This window comes from Symphodus melops (assembly GCF_947650265.1).
Source record: "Symphodus melops genome assembly, chromosome: 14".
Taxonomy (NCBI): domain Eukaryota; kingdom Metazoa; phylum Chordata; class Actinopteri; order Labriformes; family Labridae; genus Symphodus; species Symphodus melops.
The window spans coordinates 21,954,703-21,974,249 of NC_136704.1; the positions used below are offsets into that span (position 1 = coordinate 21,954,703).

The 19,547-nt window shown below is 39.8% G+C and overlaps 1 protein-coding gene across 1 annotated transcript; it reads left to right on the top strand.

Moving 5' to 3' along the window:
- Positions 1-853: 853 nt before the first annotated feature.
- Positions 854-3,352, top strand: rbis (ribosomal biogenesis factor). Its single transcript, XM_079361297.1, has 4 exons — positions 854-977; positions 2,194-2,309; positions 2,414-2,533; positions 2,622-3,352. Exons 2-4 carry the CDS (start codon positions 2,199-2,201, stop codon positions 2,688-2,690), a joined length of 300 nt encoding a protein of 99 aa, XP_079217423.1. The 5' UTR covers positions 854-977; positions 2,194-2,198; the 3' UTR covers positions 2,691-3,352.
- The last annotated feature ends 16,195 nt before the right edge of the window (positions 3,353-19,547 follow it).

Here is a 19,547-nt window from a genome sequence, read left to right on the forward strand (position 1 = left end):
ATTACAAGGAAGAGAACCACCTGTTGGATGTTGTCATAAGAGGCTCAAAATGACTGACAAATAATATTATATATTCTTAATACGTGGTTAAATATTCACGAAAATATCAGAAATATACCTTATTGATTAAAATATAATCGATTGTGATTATTACAATTACAATAGAGTAAACAATTAATACCAGGACAAATTGTGGTTTTCAATTGATGTTCTCGCCTAAAATGTGGAAACTATTCCTAAAAATCCACATCTTTCCTCTAAAGTTGGATTTCATCTTATAGCCTAGTGGCCAGTATAAAAGTGTTCAAGGAATGATCACATTTTCTGAATATCAGCCACCTGCCACGAAGTCAGCTGAGACGGCTCCACAGCGCCACCTGCTGCTGGTTAAACAGAATTGAAGGCCTGTAGCACAAGATCATGGTAAGAGACGTGAACCTTTTTTCTTTATTTTCTTTTGGCTGTTTTACCCTTAAAAAACAAATATTGCTCAAAGAAAAAGAAGATAGATTCAATTAATTTCGATATTTTGGTAAAATAAATAAAATTGAACGTCTTTTTAAAAATACAATCGACACGTATAACTTACAAATAAGATTAGCCAGACATTTCATGTTGTTATCAAATAATGAAATAAAGTCATTTAATGTGGATAATGAACAGCAGTTCACTGAGGGGGAAGGAACAATATTATTGTGTTTCCTGTATTACATTATTATTATGTTTTTTTTTTATTTTTTACAAGCAGTTGAAAACGATTTAACTTTGGCATCGAAAAACAAGTTTTTTTACAGTCTATACTATTTTGTGGAAACGAAGCTTAACATTGATCTATGAGGCTTAAGGTGCGAACCAACATTGTCACACAGTGATGACGTAGCTGCACAGTGATGACGCAGCTGCTCGAGCGTGCTGTTTTTTCCCCCATAGATATACATGAGGATAGCAACGTCTCTACACGTCGCTCTGTGAAAACGGTAAGTTTCTATGTATCTTGTGTGTTTATTCAATCAGTAATGTACTCACTTTTTCCTCAATGGAGTAAAATTAATAAATAATAATAATAATAAATGTCTCTCAGCCTCGTGCGCACCGCGAAACAAATAGACAGCTAGTCTGCAGCAACAACAACAACAATATGCAATCTCTCTTCGTTGAATAATGATCATCCATAGAGATATTGCTACAGTTTAGTAGTGTTTATGTTTCTCCAATAGCCACGTCAAACTCTCTCCCTTTTTAGTGTGACACTTTTCTGACCTGATCTGGAAACTTCTCTGTATGATATTAACTTCCAGCTGTGCAATCTGTTTGGAAACTGCTCAATAGTTTGTTCATGTGTGCAACACTGATACTAATGTATAACATAATGCTTTATGTGCAATACCCGTGCAATATCTACAAAGTTTACACAGCACAATTTTTACATTTCTATGTTGGTCATATCTTCACTATACTCTGCATTTTGATACCTATTGCTTATTTCTATTTTTATTTCATATTCTACATGTATTTATCGGCCTATTTCCTTCGACTATAAGAGCAACTTTCACAACCAACATTTTTCTCCAGATTGATAAAGTAATTAATAAAGACAATTTTCAGTACTTTTTAGATTACTTAAAAGGACCGTTTACCTGCTACTATCTCTTATGTCCAATTAATCTACAGTCCTTTCAGCCCTGCCCAGAACAGGCTGTTTCTGTGTCTGTAGCTTTAAATATGTAAATGAGCTGTGTCTGACCATGTCCCCTCTCTGGGAGGGCTCGGGCTTTCTCGCTCCATGTCCTATTGTTTACAGTGAGAAGGCAGACTCAGAGGGCAGAACAAACACCTAGTTGTGGTAGGGGCTACTGCCCTTTGTGATGTCATGAGGGGAAAATCCTTACAAGGATGTAGTCCTATGAACTCTTAGGGTAATTTATTAGAAAATATGATTAGAAGACTTTTCTCAGAATTTTGTAACTGGGAGAAACTGTCTGTCCTTAAAAGGCTTTGAGAATACGCTGCCGATTTATAACCTGCTGTCATTGGTCTACTCTGAAGTGCTATCAAGCTAATTTAAAGAGAGGTCGGTCTGTATGATCAATGTACAAACAACCACTTTAAAGCGAGGGTTAAAAGAGAGGCTCTACAAAGGAACTTAAAATTCTGCAGGCAGCCTTTCCATGCTGATTGTTTTTCTTTCCCCAGGTATCATGGGAAAGAATAAGCAAAAAGGGAAAAAGCAGAAGAACGTCTTTCATGTTGCAAACAAGCACATGAAAAACAAGCACAAAACGAAACCCGTCACAACAACGCTCAAACAAGTAAGAGCTCCTTTTCTTGTTGTCGTTTTGCTTACAGGTTGTTTGTATTCGCCTTTGTTTGACGTTTTCCTTCACCCGCTCTTACATGATTGGTTGCCTCGCAGATAAACGCCGTGAAGAAGAAGGAGAAGGTGGAGAACCTCAATCAAATCTTCACAGAAGTCCAGAGGGATGTGACGAGCGTTTCAAAGTCGGTCGCTCCTGAACCGAAGAAACTAACACAGGTAGACGTTTAAAATCCTGACAACTGAAACTCCCATTTTTCTTTTGTCTTTAAATATTATAATGTGATCTTTTCCTTCATCTGTTTAGGTTGTCAGAGAGCCTCCAAAGGAATCCGTAAATGTGGACAATGCAGCTCAACTCTTTTCTCAACTATGATGGACTTTAAAAATCGGACTGGTGTAAAATCTTCCCAACAACCTATCAGTGCAATTGGACATTTTATGCCTACATGGCAATAAAGCTGGGAATGTGAACACAGCATTCTCTTGATGTTAATTTAAACACTCTGTATATTCAACAACAGACTTGGAACATTGTGGATGTTTTTGTCTTGTTAATAGATAATTGTCTTGAATAGACCTTTGTGCAGAATTGTTGATTGTATCAGAGGCTGCAACCAATAGACTTCATGAATGAATTAGACTATAAGATTAACAAAGACTAAAAAGTGACTGGTACAAGTTTCCAAGAACCCGATGTGAGTTTTTGACTGAAACCCCCTGAAGCATCTGTGAACTGTCTTGGCAGCAACCTCCGGAGTTAAAAAATGTCTCAAGTGTCCACTAGAGGCTGGAAGCATAAGCACAAGAAGTCACATACACGCCCCATTCAACAACAAAAAAAAAAGGCAGAAATGGTCATCAGTTTTGAAAGAGTTTGGCTGTTGTGTAAATCTGAAAAATCACAAAACGACCTCCGACTTTGAAGGAGGGATGCTCAGGTTTTCTGCAGGTGGTGGACAAAATGACAGCAGCATCTGACAGTGTGATGTGTGTACTATTAAATGGCCCTTTATTATAAATATTAATTTTTCAGTCGGTACTTTGTGTGTTGCTGTGCTGAACTCATCAGCAGGTGTTTCTGGTATTTTCTCTCCTGCTAAGAGGAGCTCTATTTCAGCATTTCACACCATCATGCCTGTTAGTGCATCTGAAGATGAAGTATAGATTTTTCTGGCTCCACCTGTGAGCGCTGGGCTGTTATCAATATGCTGCGGCCGTCTCCTCCTGCAGCAGCTTGACATGGGAGGTCATAAGTGGACCAGAGCCCGGCTGATTGCTTGTCTCTGGGCTGACCTCTGACGGAGTTAGTTGGTCGATAAATGTGTAGCGAGTGGAAAGCAGGTCTGAGGCGGGTAAACAATCCGACACATGGCTGTAAGGACAACATACTGAGGATGAGATTTGAAATGTTAAGGTCTCTACTCACGAGTGGGGATAGTTGTAGAGCACTAAAAAGTAAACCTGGAGAGTGTGAGAAAAATATGCAACGTGTGAATACATGGTTCGATTTTGGAATAATGACATGAAGTGTGATACATTTAAAAGTGTGCATATTTGCTTTAAATCACAGGTTTTTATAAAGATCTGCTGTTTTGATGTTTTAAACGACACACAGTGTTCACAGTACGTCATTTCTGGATCCAAAAGGTGGTGGTTGTTTTTTTTTACACCGCTTAATTCTTCAATGTTTAAACGTGAAAGATGCTGATAGCTTACCTAACTCATAAAGGTGGGAAAGTACGACTATCATGCATAGGGCTCCCTCCACTGGTAAATATGTAAAACATGCTGAGTGCATTTATTCATCAAATACATTTTCCAATTTCTTGGAATAAATTCAAAAATTCAATTGAATTTGAAAACAGCAGAAAATAAACATTCTCTCTTGGATTTGTGACGCCACACTTGTCAGAGGGTTGTTGTGTTGTTTTTACACAAAGTGTTTATGGATCATTGTTCAGATTTAGAAAAAGGAGTTATAGTTGTGTGCATATCACGTTAGGTGCTTGGCCGTGCAGAAACAGTTGTCTGAGGTAAGAATATGCTTCCACATGCTCAAATGCCACAACAAGGTTGAATTCAAATTTGGACCAGAGATCACCTGATAAAAAGTGCGGACATTTAAGGGTACATGACTTATACGGGACCTTTGATTAAGACCAAATGATTCTTGAAATGGACTCTAAAGAGAGCTGCAAGGGAACAAAAACGTTCATGTTGCGTAAGTCTCAAAAACAAAATGATGAGCTTTAAAGTGCCTAAAGGCGAAGCTATAAGGAGCACCAAATAAACTCTGCTTTTGTGCTTGTTACCTTTTTTTTATAATAAAACTCCTCAAATACAGGAATGTAACTGCACAAAGTGAGATTCACCTGAAAATGGTCAGAAACATTTTTAAGTGTCAATAAAACCAGAAGCTCAGGGAGTCTGGACAAATGTGGCCGTTACGGTCTGAAACACATTAGATCAACACCTTTGGGGCCGAATATTTCTAATACAGAGTAGAAGCCTCTCAGTGTGAAATGTTTGGCGAGGAGAGTGTAGCAGATGCAGTGTTAAAATCTCAGGTGCGCCCCACTGTGATCCAGATGGCTGCACCACAGCACAGGCGAGGGGTTGCACCAGTGCACCCTGGGGAGACGAATATCATGCCAGAACTCACACTCATTGAATTTCCTATGTAATCTACATGAGCAGGCAGGGGGGACTGCGGGTAAATGAGGAGGGTGTATTTGTCATTTCTTTGTCACTTTTATTCATGCAAATTCTTTTTACAGCTTTAAGACATTCATTATAAATGACAACAGACTATGTTAGTGATGTTATATTTCAAAACGGAGATTCATAAAAAATCAAATTTAGTCCTGAAAAATTTGAGAACACACTCCCACACACTTTTGGTTGAACCTGTTTAGTTATTTCTTTTTTAATTTAATGTAATCATCAGGGATGTTTCAACAACCACCAGTGCTGGAAGTGTCCACTAGATGGTGCTCTAGATGGGTTTATCAACATGCACAGTGAAAAGAGAGGAAGTGGCTCTTTCTGTGTGTGGGTGAGAGTGGGGGGTTCAGAGAAGTGTTAGGCGCCCTGAATGCCAATAGGAAGTTGAAGGCCTATTTACAGCATGTCATCCCTGCTGCACAGCTGGGGATTTCACTCCGACAGAACTCGCAGCAAAAGGTTACAGAACCTGCACTCCTCTCTGTGACAGAAATAACAATCAGTGTGTTTGTTTGTGCATGAAACTCGCACACAAATAAGTGTTTTTCTGCGCAGGTTTTCCTTTTTCAGAGCCACTCCTGAGATCTGCAGTCGCACAAGCCCGTCTTTGCAAAACCCTAATGGTGACACGCTATTCTTCTCTTTGCTTTTTCATATCGCATGAAAGCCACAGGTGTCAAGGACACACCTCTTCTTCTTAAATGTCGAAAAGAAAATGCTTTTAAATGATTCATGCATTTACTAACAGCCTGGTCCCATTTTATCCATCAAAAGAGACCACAAACTATTCACATCAAAGCATACTTGAGTCTGAAAAAGGAAGCAAAGGGAATTATCAGGTGCAATTATGGTGATTTAAAGGTCAAAATGTTAACCCAAGTTAAATTATTTGTCAGAATGAAATGTTAAGAGTATGTTTGAAATGTATCACCCTGGATCAAAAACTAAAAATCGCATACATATATCCGAAACTCAAATTGCGTTTCCCTTTGAGTTGTCATTGAAATAACTAGTCCTTCATATTTGAATGACCGCTTTTGTCGCTGTTTTGTAAGCGAGCAGCAACATTTTTAAATTTGATGTGAGCAGTAACTGGGAGCCAGAGTATGGAGATGGACAGCATAGTGACTGTCTCTTGGGTAGTTTGAGGACAAGACCCGCTGCTGTGTTTTGGATCATCTGCAGGGGTTTGATAGTGCACGTAGGAAGACCTGCCAGTAGGGAGTTGCTGCATCGTTTTTTTTTTTTTAAATCTGGCTCTGTGCAACCTTTCAAGAAATGTGTTAAGAATGGTAGTTATTGAATATTTGATCATTTCCTTGATGTTTTTACATTTGTTGCTCCTAACACCTGGGGTACAGTTAAAACGTCTTGATTAAAAAGGCTCCTCGCTGAGTTAATTAAAGTGTATAAATGCCATCTGTGATTAAAATGTTCTGAATTCTTTCATTACAAACAGAAAAAGGTGATTAATGCTTTTTTCCCCCAAATTCTCCATTATGCTTCGAAACACAGTAGGGTTTTTTTTTTGCGTCTTGAAATTCCTTGCTTCAGAAGTATATAAAGTCGTATGTGTTTACATCAAGGTCAAGGAAGAAACAGAATTTTAAAGAGTACAGATCCAACCTGAGCTTCTAGAAGATCTTTGGTGAGGAAGAGACGCCTCGGAAACTCAATATCTGGGCTTTTGACCCAGCTGGGCCGAACACGTTCAAAAGTAGAAGCTTTAAGATGTTCACATACATTGATTTCACTTCTTCAACATTTATCTTCTACATCTTTGAAGTATAGTCATAGGAGCGCTGTTAAAGAATGAAAAAGAAAACTGCACTTCCGGCTACACTTACCTGAAATGAACCTGTTGACACACAGTGTATTATGGACGACTGATTTGAAACCCTGAGTTTAGAGATGGATGGATGGAGGCCATCGTTGTCATGTTTTTATACAGCATAACACTGTCAGAGTAAGTTACTGTATATGTATACACCTTTTTTTTTTCCCTTTTTTTTTACCCTGGCTGAAGAGATTACTTTTAAAAAAAAAAAAAAAACCCGACAGCTGCTGCGATGAGGACATGAGCCTCCAAACATGGGGCACACAACATAACCGTGAGCCTAACCCCTTTATTTGTGATTTTTAATGATGTTATTGGTTGAGACTCCTATCTGCTAAACACTCTGATTGGTGGAACCTCCCAAGCTTGAATCATTTCATGTTTTTGATCATGTTTTAGTGGGTTTTACAGATTTGTTTGTAATCTGTGTGTCCTGATGGAAGTCGATCTTGCTGGCTGCAGACAAATCTACCTGCAGGTATGAATAGATCAGATATGACTTGTTTAAAAAACGATTATAAATGATGACCTGACACACATGTTCTGTCATGTGTTTAAAATGGATTTTTAATGGTGATAAATATCTTTTAAAGTCACCTAAAAACCTTCAGTATAGAAACACAGAGGCATTGTATTTCATCATGTTTCGAGGCGGTCTCATCCAACCTGTTACGTGCTGACCGTCTATTATAGTTTATAGGTAGGCTTTAGTTCCAAGCTTAGTCAAGATCCTTGTTAACTCCACTCCTCAGACTGTACCTGGACCACATCCAAACACCAAAACAAACACATCCAAACCTCTGCAGCACCACTTCCCATTTGCAACAAACCACCAGAGCGACAAGCCCCTGCAAGCTGTTCGGCTGGTAGGGAAGGAAATAGGCTTTACACTCGAGAGGACGCGGCACACAGAGTTCCTTTCTTTAATAGGATCCCAGGCACGTTGTCGAAGTCGCCGGTGAGGTCCCACCTGCGGGCCTGCGGCGTCTGTGGGGCCGGTTTTGGTGTCTATGGGACAGGAGAGGGAGGCTGGGGGGAGGGAGGGGAGCACGGCTCAGAGGAGATGTGCAGAGGAGCGGCTGTTTGCCTGTCAGTGAAGTGAGGAGGAGAGAGATTTCTTCTCCACCTGTCAGACGCATGAACAAAGTACATCTGTTCATCCCCTCCTCCTCCGTCAGATGTCAGCCCACTGAAAACACGGCACACTTATTTCTGCCTGCTGCTGTCTCTTTGGTTTTCACACGCGTATGGGCACACAAACAGTTCGAACCACGCAGACAGAGAGGAAATTGTGCAAGTGCATTCATCCTTTAGCCAAACTTTCAGACTTGCCCTCTGTGCTCCTGTTTCTTTGTCTCTCCAAACGTTTGTCTGTGAAAGTGAAAATGTTGTTAAGTTCTGTCTTCTTTAAGTCTATTGATGTCTTGTTAAGTTTGGGTTTGATTTGTCTCTTGGGTATCTATTGTTGTGTATTTTAGAGACAGATCTAGGGATGCTGCACTTTAAATTGGCTTAGTTTAGAAATTATTTGCTTTGTAAAGCATGCATTTGAAATGTTGTACTTGATTGAAAAATATCCATCCATCTATCTATCTATCTGTCTATCTATCTATCTATCTATCTATCTATCTATCTATCTATCTATCTATCTATCTATCTATCTATCTATCTATCTATCTATCTATCTATCTATCTATCTATCTATCTATCTATCTGTCTATCTATCCATCCATCCATCCATCCATCCATCCATCCATCTATAGTATATATAGTATATAATGTCATAAGGTATATAAAGGCATTTCCTTTGCAGAAGAGAAATTCTGAATTCTTTTATTTCAATAACAGAGAGGTTGTGATAGTTGAGCTGCAAAAAAAAGCACCCAGATTTGATTTACTTTACTACTTGATTACTTTTGATTAGAGTTTTTTACTCCACTCTCAAATGTGTGGATAAATGTGTGAAATCGTTCTCTAATAATGGCCCTTGACACCTTAATGGGGAAACAATTTTTCTCCTGACTTGAGAAAATGTTGTTATTTTGTTTCTATTGCCAGAGTTGATTTAAAACGTGCAGCTCGGTTGTAAAAGATGATTTCTTCTACTTCACGTTCACAAATCGTAGTTTAGCAACATCTGATCCAAAACGCACTGAATGCACTTGATGTGTTTAAGAGGGATAGATCCTCCATGAATAATAAGTCAGGGTGTTGTTTTCCCTCAAACTTGACTTTAATTATTACTGTTTGCTCATGAATATTTATTGCCATAGTTAAAGATTTAAACCTCTTATTTTGAAGGGCTTTTTGTATTTCTTTCCAACTTGACACTTAAAATTATAGATGTGGAAGTTTCCTCCGCTTTCTGGCACATTGTTTTTTCATGTTAAAAAAACGAGAAAATACAAAATGAGACTTGGTTATTCATATATTTGACATACATAGTGGAAGTGATCTGATAGTTTTTAGTTTTCTCACTTAACTTCGATATGAAAAAAGTTGTTGCATCACTTGAATGTTGTATTTCACTGTTAGTTTGTGTTGTGTTGGGGAACACTGGAGCTGCAGACTCAGTCCTGGTTGTGTTCAGGACATTTTTACTCCAGATTTCATCATCTTTCTCCTCAGGAAACCGTTATTCTACTTTTAGTATTTGGTCCAGATTTTAAAATGTTTTTTTTTCTTTATCACGTCGTGTTTGCAGTGGACTTGGTCATTGAGTGCATATAAATCCTTTCTATCCATGAGGCTTTAGCTGCCTATGATCTCCCTGTTTTCTCAGCAGCTGCTGGTGACTTCCCTTGAGCTCAGTCAGTCCCATCTCGGGTTGATTTTAATGGCACTATATGATTATAAGGGCTGTCGCACAATAAGGAGCCTAAATATGTAAATAAGGGTGTAAATCTGAAAGTGATGAGCATGGCTGCAGGAAGTGGGGGTGCTGGGGGTGCTGCAGCAGCTTTTTTTTTAATTATTAAAAATATTTTTGCACAATTTATAAATTCAATTTTCCCATTCCTTTATGAATGGGAAAAGATTTTGACATGCGTAGGCTATTACATGTATTTCTTGATTTTGATTTAATTATTTTTAGGCCTAATCAACACAAGTTCACGGAAGTTACGTTGTCAACGTCAGGTAGGCTCGTGGTTGCAGACGCCGAGTAAAGTGAAAAGGTTCCCCGCTCGCTCCATGCTCGGTCTACGAGTGGCACGGTTCAAGATGTAGCATCGTGTTGGACCTAGCTCCAGTAACAAACAAGAGCTACGTTTTCAGAGACAGAAACATTGATTGAGTTACGCCTGTGCCTACCAATCTCTGTGGCCTCACCTGAGCGCACCTTCTCAGCCTCGCGTCTTTTGAAGACACGCAGCACCATGATGACCCAGAAAAGACTCACAAACCATGAATTGATGTATGCCAACACAGACATCATGAACTCTCTGGACATTCGTCCCCTCATTAGAGACTTTGTTTCCACGACCCCAGAGCGCACCTGGATATTTGGACACCTGTAACCAGGGCATCCTGCCTGCAGCTCAAAGTAAGATCATGGTGCCGCCGCGCACTTTCATATATGCAGTTTAATGTCACACTATAGTATTTTGGCAAGGTGGTGAGGATTGAGTGTTACTTTGATCGTGTGTTCTGTGCGTAATGGATTTGGAGAACTGTTTAATGTATAAATGGTTTGGATTGTTTCCTTGTGGCTTGCGTAAAAAAGGTTGGAGATGGAGAAAAAAGTGTGATTTAGTGTGTATGTTTGCGTAATGAATGTGGAGAGCTATTCAACAATGTGCTTAGATTGTCTGAAATGATTTCTTTGCGCTGTGCGTAAAAGGATTTAGGAGTTGATAGAGTCGTGCGTGACATAAATGTAGGTGCAGTGACTCAGGTCGATGCAAGCTGATCAAACATATTGCATTGTTAAAGTGTTATTGTGAAGTTTAAGTAATTGTGCATATATTCCTCTGAGAACTGATGATGTCTGTGTGTGGCCCTGGCTGTGTTCACTGAAGAGTGTAAACAAATATTTAAATGTATATATTCTAAATAGGCCTATAGGCTCATCGGTTTTTTTTTTGTCCAAAAAAGAACAAAATATTTTTTACAGCACCCCCTATTCAAAATAACTTCCATCGGCCCTGGTGCTGAGTAAGCATGCTCAGCAAAACCTTCATGAATGTTAGAAAACATGCTCCAATCTATACACAAAAACGAAGACTCTGTTCCAGGTCTGCAGTGTTTGTCATAATACGTAGTCTTAACCCTTTGTTTGTATCCTTGTGCACAGTCTCTTATTTTGAAAGGCATTCCAAATAGATCATGTCTGCCTCGAAATCCCAAATTTCGGGCTGAAACGGGATAAGGCAGCAAATGAAAACTGACCTATTTACATTGACATTTGAAATAGCCAAAGGCAAATTTCCAAGCATCCAGTGCTTTTAAACCCGGTGGAGAAGTTGTGCAAAAGCCAAATGTTTCCCATACGTTTCAGAGTCACGGCAGGAAGGTTCATGGAGGCAGGCAATAAGAGAGGGAGTTCTGTGATTCAGGAGAGAAAGGGACAAGCGTGAAGTGCTTGTTAATGAGGGGAAGTCTCAGTGGAAGACAAGGAGACTTTGCTCTCCTGAGCAGGGTGAGCAGGGTCAGTGGACCGTCAGAGGTTCAGCTCAGGTTCTTCAGGGGCTGCAGGGATGGGGAGAGTGAGGAGCCAGGGTTGTGGTGTAGCCTGAAGGAGAAGTATTGCCAGCTCCAGGTTCGTGCATTTTGTTGTAGTTATTTTTCTTTTTATCACAGAATTTCAATGTTGAAACTATTTCTCATTACAAATTCAAACTATAAATATTCTAATAGATTTTTATAACTTTCACCAAATTTTGAAAAGAACTGTTCCAGTATTTCCTATAGTGGGCTTCACCATGATAGATTACTTCAAAATAAAATCTGACCAACTCAAAACAACAACATCATTTATAAAAACGGGACAAATAAAGATGTTCAGAAACACATTTCTTTAAAATCAACTTTGACTACTTTCTTGCCTAAAATCTTGTTTATTTTTGTTTACCAGTGGCAGCAAAACAAAAAATTTGACTAAATAAAAGAGGAGTCTGAGAAACAGCTTTCGACAACAGAAAAACAGGGAAGAGTTCACCATATTGCTCGCAGGGTTTGATTGACAGGCGATACCTGAGAAGTGACTGCTCAGCTGCTTTGGAAGCAAGATGTCACCAAAATAAGATTCAAAAATAGAAGTTTCTCTTTCAAGGATTTAGGCCTTAGATCTGAAATTATGTTTAGCGTGTGGGTTGGTAATGTAATCTTATAGAAGCTCAGGCGCTTTGACACCGAGAAAGGCTCCTCTGTTGATGTTTTCCTCGACGAGCGAGATTTGAAATCCTGTTTCTCCGTCTGCTGTTTAGGCCTCTTCAGACTGTGCAGATAAGAGTGGAAGTTTTCAACCTGCAGACAAGCAGAGTGAAGATGATGACAGCAGGGCTCACCTCACCCCAGGGAGTTGAAGGGGGGCCCAGAGGTGCTGTGAAGAAATGGATTTCAGGAGCGCTGCTGTGCGCCGAGACGACTAAAATGGTGGAAAGTGTAGACAGACAGACAGACGTACACAAACACACACACACACACACACACACACACACACACACACACACACACACACACACACACACACACACACACACACACACACACACACACACACACACACACACACACACACAGATAGACATCAGAGATAAAATATAAATAAGGTAGTTAAGAATCTAAGAGGAGGGAGAAGACAGGAAAAGGAGGAAGTGTCAGATCAATACGTGGTATCAACAAGAAAAATGAGAGCGAGGAATCAATATGCAGACTGTGTAGAATATGAATGCAACCCATATGTCAGCTACATTTATGAACAATAATCCTCTATGGGCATAAACCATGCTTGCAGATCTGTTGGCTTTGATTAAGCTCAGGTAAGGGGAGTTTGTGTCCTCTGTGTTGACTCATTATCTCTGTGATTTCTCTCGTTGTCCGTGTGTATATAAAAACACCAACAAAGATGTATGACCATGTATGACTTTTCCACAGTCTACCTTGGGCTGCTCCTCCAGCCTTTTGTGGTAACTGTAAGGCCTCCCTAGCAGCTTAGGCTTTTTTTGAAAATGTCTCCTGGACAGTTTTGGTTTTGAGTCGGCTGCTTGGCAGCTGTGGTTCAGTTCATCAGTTTCTGTGAATTATTTAGTTCAGGGAGCTTGTTGTGGCTCTAAACAATTTTGTTGTTTGTTGATGTGTTGATGTTTTCCCGAGGAGTGCTCTGGATATTTTCCTGATCTGGTTGTTCGCATACAGTATGAATGTCACAGCAGGAGACTTTCCCTGTCAGACTGTAGGGGCCGTGGGGGTCTTCCAAGGTAACAAGTGATGCTATAATGAGAATATTTAATGCTACATGAAGTTCACAACGTCAACCAAAGAGTGGACGGAAAACGGAATTCAGCTGTTCCATCAGGTGCACAGAGATCATGGCGGTCGCGTCTACAGTATATAAATGTCCCTCCCCCTCCCCCCCCCTGGCTGGAGGTGAATTCTCCGGAGTATATCCTGCTGCATTTTCACATTTGCTCACACAAAGCTTTTTAGCTTAATCTGCACTCTGTTTATATTGTTAATATTTTAATTTATCTACATACATACTACCTCATAGTGAAATACTCACAAATGCCCTTGTCTGTCGATTGTCTGTCATTCGTTATTTGTTGTCCAAATGTCTTTAGTTAAGTTATCTGTTTTATAGTATTGTTTTTTTTTTATTGCTAGTTTTTAGTGCTCTTCTTTTGCACTGCAGGTTTGCACTGCAGGTTGGGGGGGATTGCAATTTCATCTGTGCTGTATGTTTAACATGGAGCATATTTGACAATAAACAACCTTGAACCTTGAACCTTGAACCTTGAACAAACTGTTGCTGCAGAGAAAAAAAAAATAGGTGTCTGAGTGAAAAATGTGTCTGTTCGCGTTCCCTCATACAGCTCCTCCTAGAGTTTTCTTCAAGTTTGAAAGCCCGATGTGAGACACCCCTGGTTCCGCACCTGCATCCCATGGGGTGGGGTGGGGGGGGGGGAATGGGACTCTGACAGTTTGCTGTGAAACAAACTATGTAGAATAATACCCCCATGATGTTCTTCAGAAGCTTATGGGTATTGATCAACCATGGACCAATAATCCAATTAAATGAAAGAATCTGCAGGATATCAGACGCTGACTCCACAGCGAAGATGACTTAATATTCAACTGTGTAGAGTTTTCAGTTACCATGCAATAACAAGCGAGCCTCCACTGGTGCCACACTGCAGACCCTGAGTGGTATTCAGATCTACATGCAGGCAGCTGTTGTCGCCCGTACAGTACACAACTCATCAAAACCCACACCCCCTGTATTTCCACGATTGTGTTCTCAGAAGGCGAAAACAAGTAATGAACTGTGAGAAAACCCATCTGTGTTCCATTTTCAATTTGGCACATCTCTGCGATGCTATTAATGATCTCACAGACACATTTGTATGCAACGAGATTTTTGGTGGATCTTTTCACACCACACACAACATATTGATATGTGAGGCCTCGAGATTGGATTTGGAATAAAGTCGAACGTGTTGTAATGTCTCCACGAGCGGGAACAGAAGTCATTTTCCGACGCAGTGGATTATTTGAAACATTAAAAAAAAGTTGGTTGTGAAAACGTTTATTCATAACAGTTAAACTCATTGAGGGAGAAAAAGTGCCTGAAGTGTTGAAGTCCTATCTAAGAGAAAACGTTGCATTTCGGTGTCCTCGGCTGCAGTAACAGTGGTTTGTGTAGGACAGGCTGGAGAGCTGTGGGAAGTTTTTGCTAGTTTGGAAGTCAATTCTCAGGAGTAATCCCAAGCTAAACAAATTCTATAGCTGAGTCGTACTTGGATATGGGGGTCAAAGAAATAAAAACAGCTGCATAGCAATAACAATCTCATTTTAACACAACATAATCAAAGTTGTGTCGACTCTGCTAAAATTGGAGACGGCAGAAAATGAAGCAGAAATCAACCTGCTTGACATTGATTTGTTTATGTCGAGCTGAATCAAGCGAGGCATTACATCAAACTTGATCTATCGCGTTGCCAAAGTCCATTTTCCATTTGTTTGATGTGTTTCCATCTGACAAATGTGAGTCAAATATTCAATCTCTTTTCAACTCTGTTCAGAACCTGGCAGAGGCCTATTCACTCAAATGGAAACTGCTCAGTGCACGAAGTAAAAAAAAAAGTCAGACATCTGCATGGAAAGGTAGCTCGAGCTTCCACATTACTGGGCCCATAGAGCATGTGCACCTGGAGTCACAGTCAATGAAAGCATCTCTAAATCTGGCTTTAATTACATTTGATAACTTTTGATGATTTTAGAAAGGGTAACTTAAGTGTTCGTGTTACGAATTTGATGACCTCAAAAAAGTACATAGACATCTCATTTCCAGGAAAAAAAATAATTTTGCAAGTGACGCTGCAATACCAGGTTCTGCCACCATGTAAAATTAGCTTCAGTGGTTGGTGCACTTCCTGGGGGCTTTAATTCTAATTAGCTAGTTGATAACGTTGTATGTCTGTTTTAAGCACTCTTTAGGTTTGTTGTTTGCTAGTTTGTGTCTAACTTTGTCTGTCCTGTTTGTTGTGAAGCATGCTGAGCAGGTAAAGTATGTTTCTCAGAGCTTTATTGGCTAAAAACAACCGACTGCTGATGCTTTATATGTAAGCTTAATTAAAACGCAGCTTTAGATTATTTCAGAAACAAAAGCATTCCTTTACTGCATAAGCGCATGTTCACAAATATCCGATTTGAGCTCCTTTCCCGATTTTTACAAGGTCATTCACAAACACTGCACATCAGCGTTGGATGTGGACAACAAACCTCGTCAAACACTGAGGCATCACAAAGCTATTGGAGTTGTGTTTGCTTTGAATCTGGAAGGCTAATGTGAGTATTTGACCTGCAGTATTCGGTAATTCCAACTACACCTGTTTAATCCCACCTCATTTAAAACAGCAGCCACTTCACACGTAGACGTAGCCTCGAATCGATCACTCCACATCCTTTAATTAAAAAAGTCATTAAATCAGATGAGTTTTTCAGCCTTTCTAATCGAGCTGTAGGTCATCTCTGGATCCCTCCTCCCTTGTTGGATTCTCTGAAGCTTGCTCTATCAGCCCCCCCCCCCCCTCTAAAAGTCCTCTGCATTCCCCCGAGCAGCTGTTTGGGAAAATCAAATTATGCCTGCAGATGAATTTCAAATTCAGCAGCCACCCTCAGTGTAACTCATGATTTATTGAAACTTTGGAGCAGACATTAATATTGCTGTTACGATGATGACTCATCTGACTCAATCTACGATTGCCTCCCTTTCCCATGTCTTTATTATCTTTCCGTCACATTGCAGGGAGGTTAATCTGGTGTCAGGGCCGCACTGATTGTCAGACACTGCAGGTTCGTACAGTAGGTCTTCCCTTGTTATGCCTAACCTTTCCAAAGGTTGCACCTTTTCTTTTGACATTTCAGAAACATCCAATTTGATTCAGCAGTCACGACATCTCTGACTGAGAAAACGCCTTCCTTTGACCTGCAAAAAAAACCCCCATTAAAAAAAAAAACCCTCGAACACGAGGAACATTTTTTTCCGATGGCGTAGTTTTAAAAGCTCTACCTCCTTTTAAATGTTGCAAATGTTTCTTTATTGATGAATTATCGGAGTTCAAGAATTCACAGGATGCTGTTACAGGAGGTAAAATGACTTCCTCCACTATTACCTTTTTGCACATTCTTTCCATTTTGCCTGCTGAATGCTTTGACAGCAAGGTTACATTACAGCGATTCCCACTCATAGCTTTTGACAGGCTCTGTCTAATTGCACTAGTTTGGACTCGGATGTTTTAATAGAAGCCCTCTTACAGCTAAGTAGGAAAAATACATCTTACATAAAGAGAAACATGCTTTGACAGAAAATATTTTCAGTCACCCTGACCATACTCTTGATGGCCTCAGAAAAATGTAACAAGATGAATCGCAGCTATCCCAGTCAACATTTTCATATCGAACGAGGACAAATTCTTGTAAAGCTGTTATACAGTAGTGATGAGCCCACAGGTGACACAGAAGTCCCAAAGTGTCAGTCTTGTTCCTATGCTGATCTTTACCTGCACACATGTAAGTGATGTTTTTTTTTTAATGTGTATTGTACAGCCCCCCCTGGCCATCTTTCTTTCCTTTTAAATGTCTAACATGGAAATCCAAAAAGAATTTTGGCATGAAGAGTGTGAAAAAAAGACTATTTCAGCGCCGTGCTGTGAATTGCCTTTAAAGACATACTCTGGTGAAAGTCATTTAAAATGATTGGATAGAATAATCTGCTTTTTTGCTGATGGATTTATTAACTTTAGGCCTCACTATAAATTCAAGTCAGCAACATAACCCCCCCCCCCCCAAAAAAAAAAAACAAACAAACAAAAAAAAATCCTTACGGGATCTCTCTCACCAAATAACACACAGACTTTAGCAATTACAGAACGTAGATGTTGAATGAGTGAAGTATTTAGCAGCCGAAGAGAGGGAACATCCCTCTTTGATTTGTGGAGATAACAATGGATCTAAACGACGTGTGAAGACTTCAAGACTTGTCAGTGTTTGCTTTGAGCCTTTTTTTTTTTTTTAAAGAGCATCAAGTACTGTGAAAAAGTAAAATAAAACTTAATCTTAGCATGGATGAATGAAACTTTTGTTGCCCATGGGGGGATTTGTCTTCCACGGAGAGCCTAAAAACGCAGCACAATCAGGCATATACAGGATACACATCGTTCACATCGTAATGATCAGATGAGTCAGAAGCACGATGTCTTTTTTACATCATTAAGTTAATGAAATAAACATATGAGCTGATTCCATTTCATGGTTCCTTATAGTAACATTAATAAAACACCAAATGCATGTCTGGGTGAGATTGGATTTGTTCTCATTACCATTCATTTGGTTTTTACTGTTGTTTTTTTTTCATGATCAGCATTGGAATATTACTGCACATCCTGTAGCCTCACCTTAAAGAACCAGAAACAGACAACTTTAAAAAAAAAAAAATCAAGTGTTGCTTAAAAAGTTCTGCAAACTACTTTGGAAAATCTCTGTTCTTGCAATCACATACGCAAACTTGTACAATAACTGGATAAAAATAACTAAGTTCAGAGGGATTTTTGAAAATCAATCCACTCTCATTGAAACCAGTGAAAGCCACAAAGCACATGCAGACTCTCGGAGAAAAGAGAAATCAAAGCGACTCTTGTTCTCTCACTGGGTCACAGTGGGGGGATTTTCCTTTCTTTCGCTTCCTTATACAATACCACAGTTAAGTCCCTGCATGGCTTGTAGCCTCTGCTCCATCAGTCCACTCTGCTAGTATTGATTGCATGAAGTCCCTCCGATCGGATGAACGGAATAACCTTCCACTCAGTATCCATTTCCCTTTCAACTGATGGCAGATACATAGGGTGTGGGTAATGCTGAGCCAAAGAATCAAGGCTGAAGGATCCCTCTGCTTGGATCCCTGCTCTACTGATCATGTGCATCGACTGGCAGGCTGACAGAAACCCCAGACAATCATCCTCATCCTCTCTCCCATCAACCCTGGTTTGGCCCGGCCGGCCACAGAATCAATCAGCATTGAGATATAGGCAGTCGTCAAGCGGTGACCAATTTTGGCATGCAAGACTCTCCCTTAATAGACAAAGAGACCGAGATCAATAGGCAATTTGGCCTTGGAATGAAGAATGGATCTGGGAAAATGTATTTTATACTCCTCGTCTTGGCTCAGACAAGTCAGGAAAAGTATGATGAACATCCACACCCAGTGCAGTGCAGAAGTGAATCAGTCATGTGTGCTTTGGACTAACCTTGGAGGTGCAGATGAGATTACTATGATCTACAGTTTGGCTATTTGTGATGTACAGTGTGCTTGGTAGAAAACATTACAATTTGAAACGGATTATCTGCTATGTCTCGTGTACTGCAAATGGTTTTACATGTGGTATTTTTTCATCTCACTGAGAGTGGATAACTGCCACTGTAGTTGATGGACTTAATTACCTTCAGTTGAGCTTACTTACCCTCCCGCTGCTTCACATCCAGTAGGGACCATCGCAAACAGCTCCAGTTTTATTTCGTCTTGCACGTTTACGATCACAGCTTTCAAACTGCTGGAAAGAACAGCCACAGTCGGCTTACCTGAAGTTTCACTCCTCCTCGTTGAGTATTGAAACCCTCTGATTTGCTCCTTGGATACCAAGCGAAGCGAGTTGGCGTCGCAGAAAGAATTGAAGAAGGACAAGGTCACAGAATGTGTTGACATTGAGTGTGTTGGAGACATTTTCACTGTTGATTTCAGTGTTAGTACCTTTCTATTTTTATGTCAACAATGAATTAGAATAAGATTTCATTTCATTCAGTTTTCATTTTAAGTTTTTGTTCAACACTTGTTGCAAAATATGCCTCTAATTTTTCATCAGTAGAAAACACTGTCATCTGTATCAAAAAGAATACTAAAGGCTTATTCAAAGTCACTCTTTTCACACACTATGTATTTTTTCCACCCTCCTT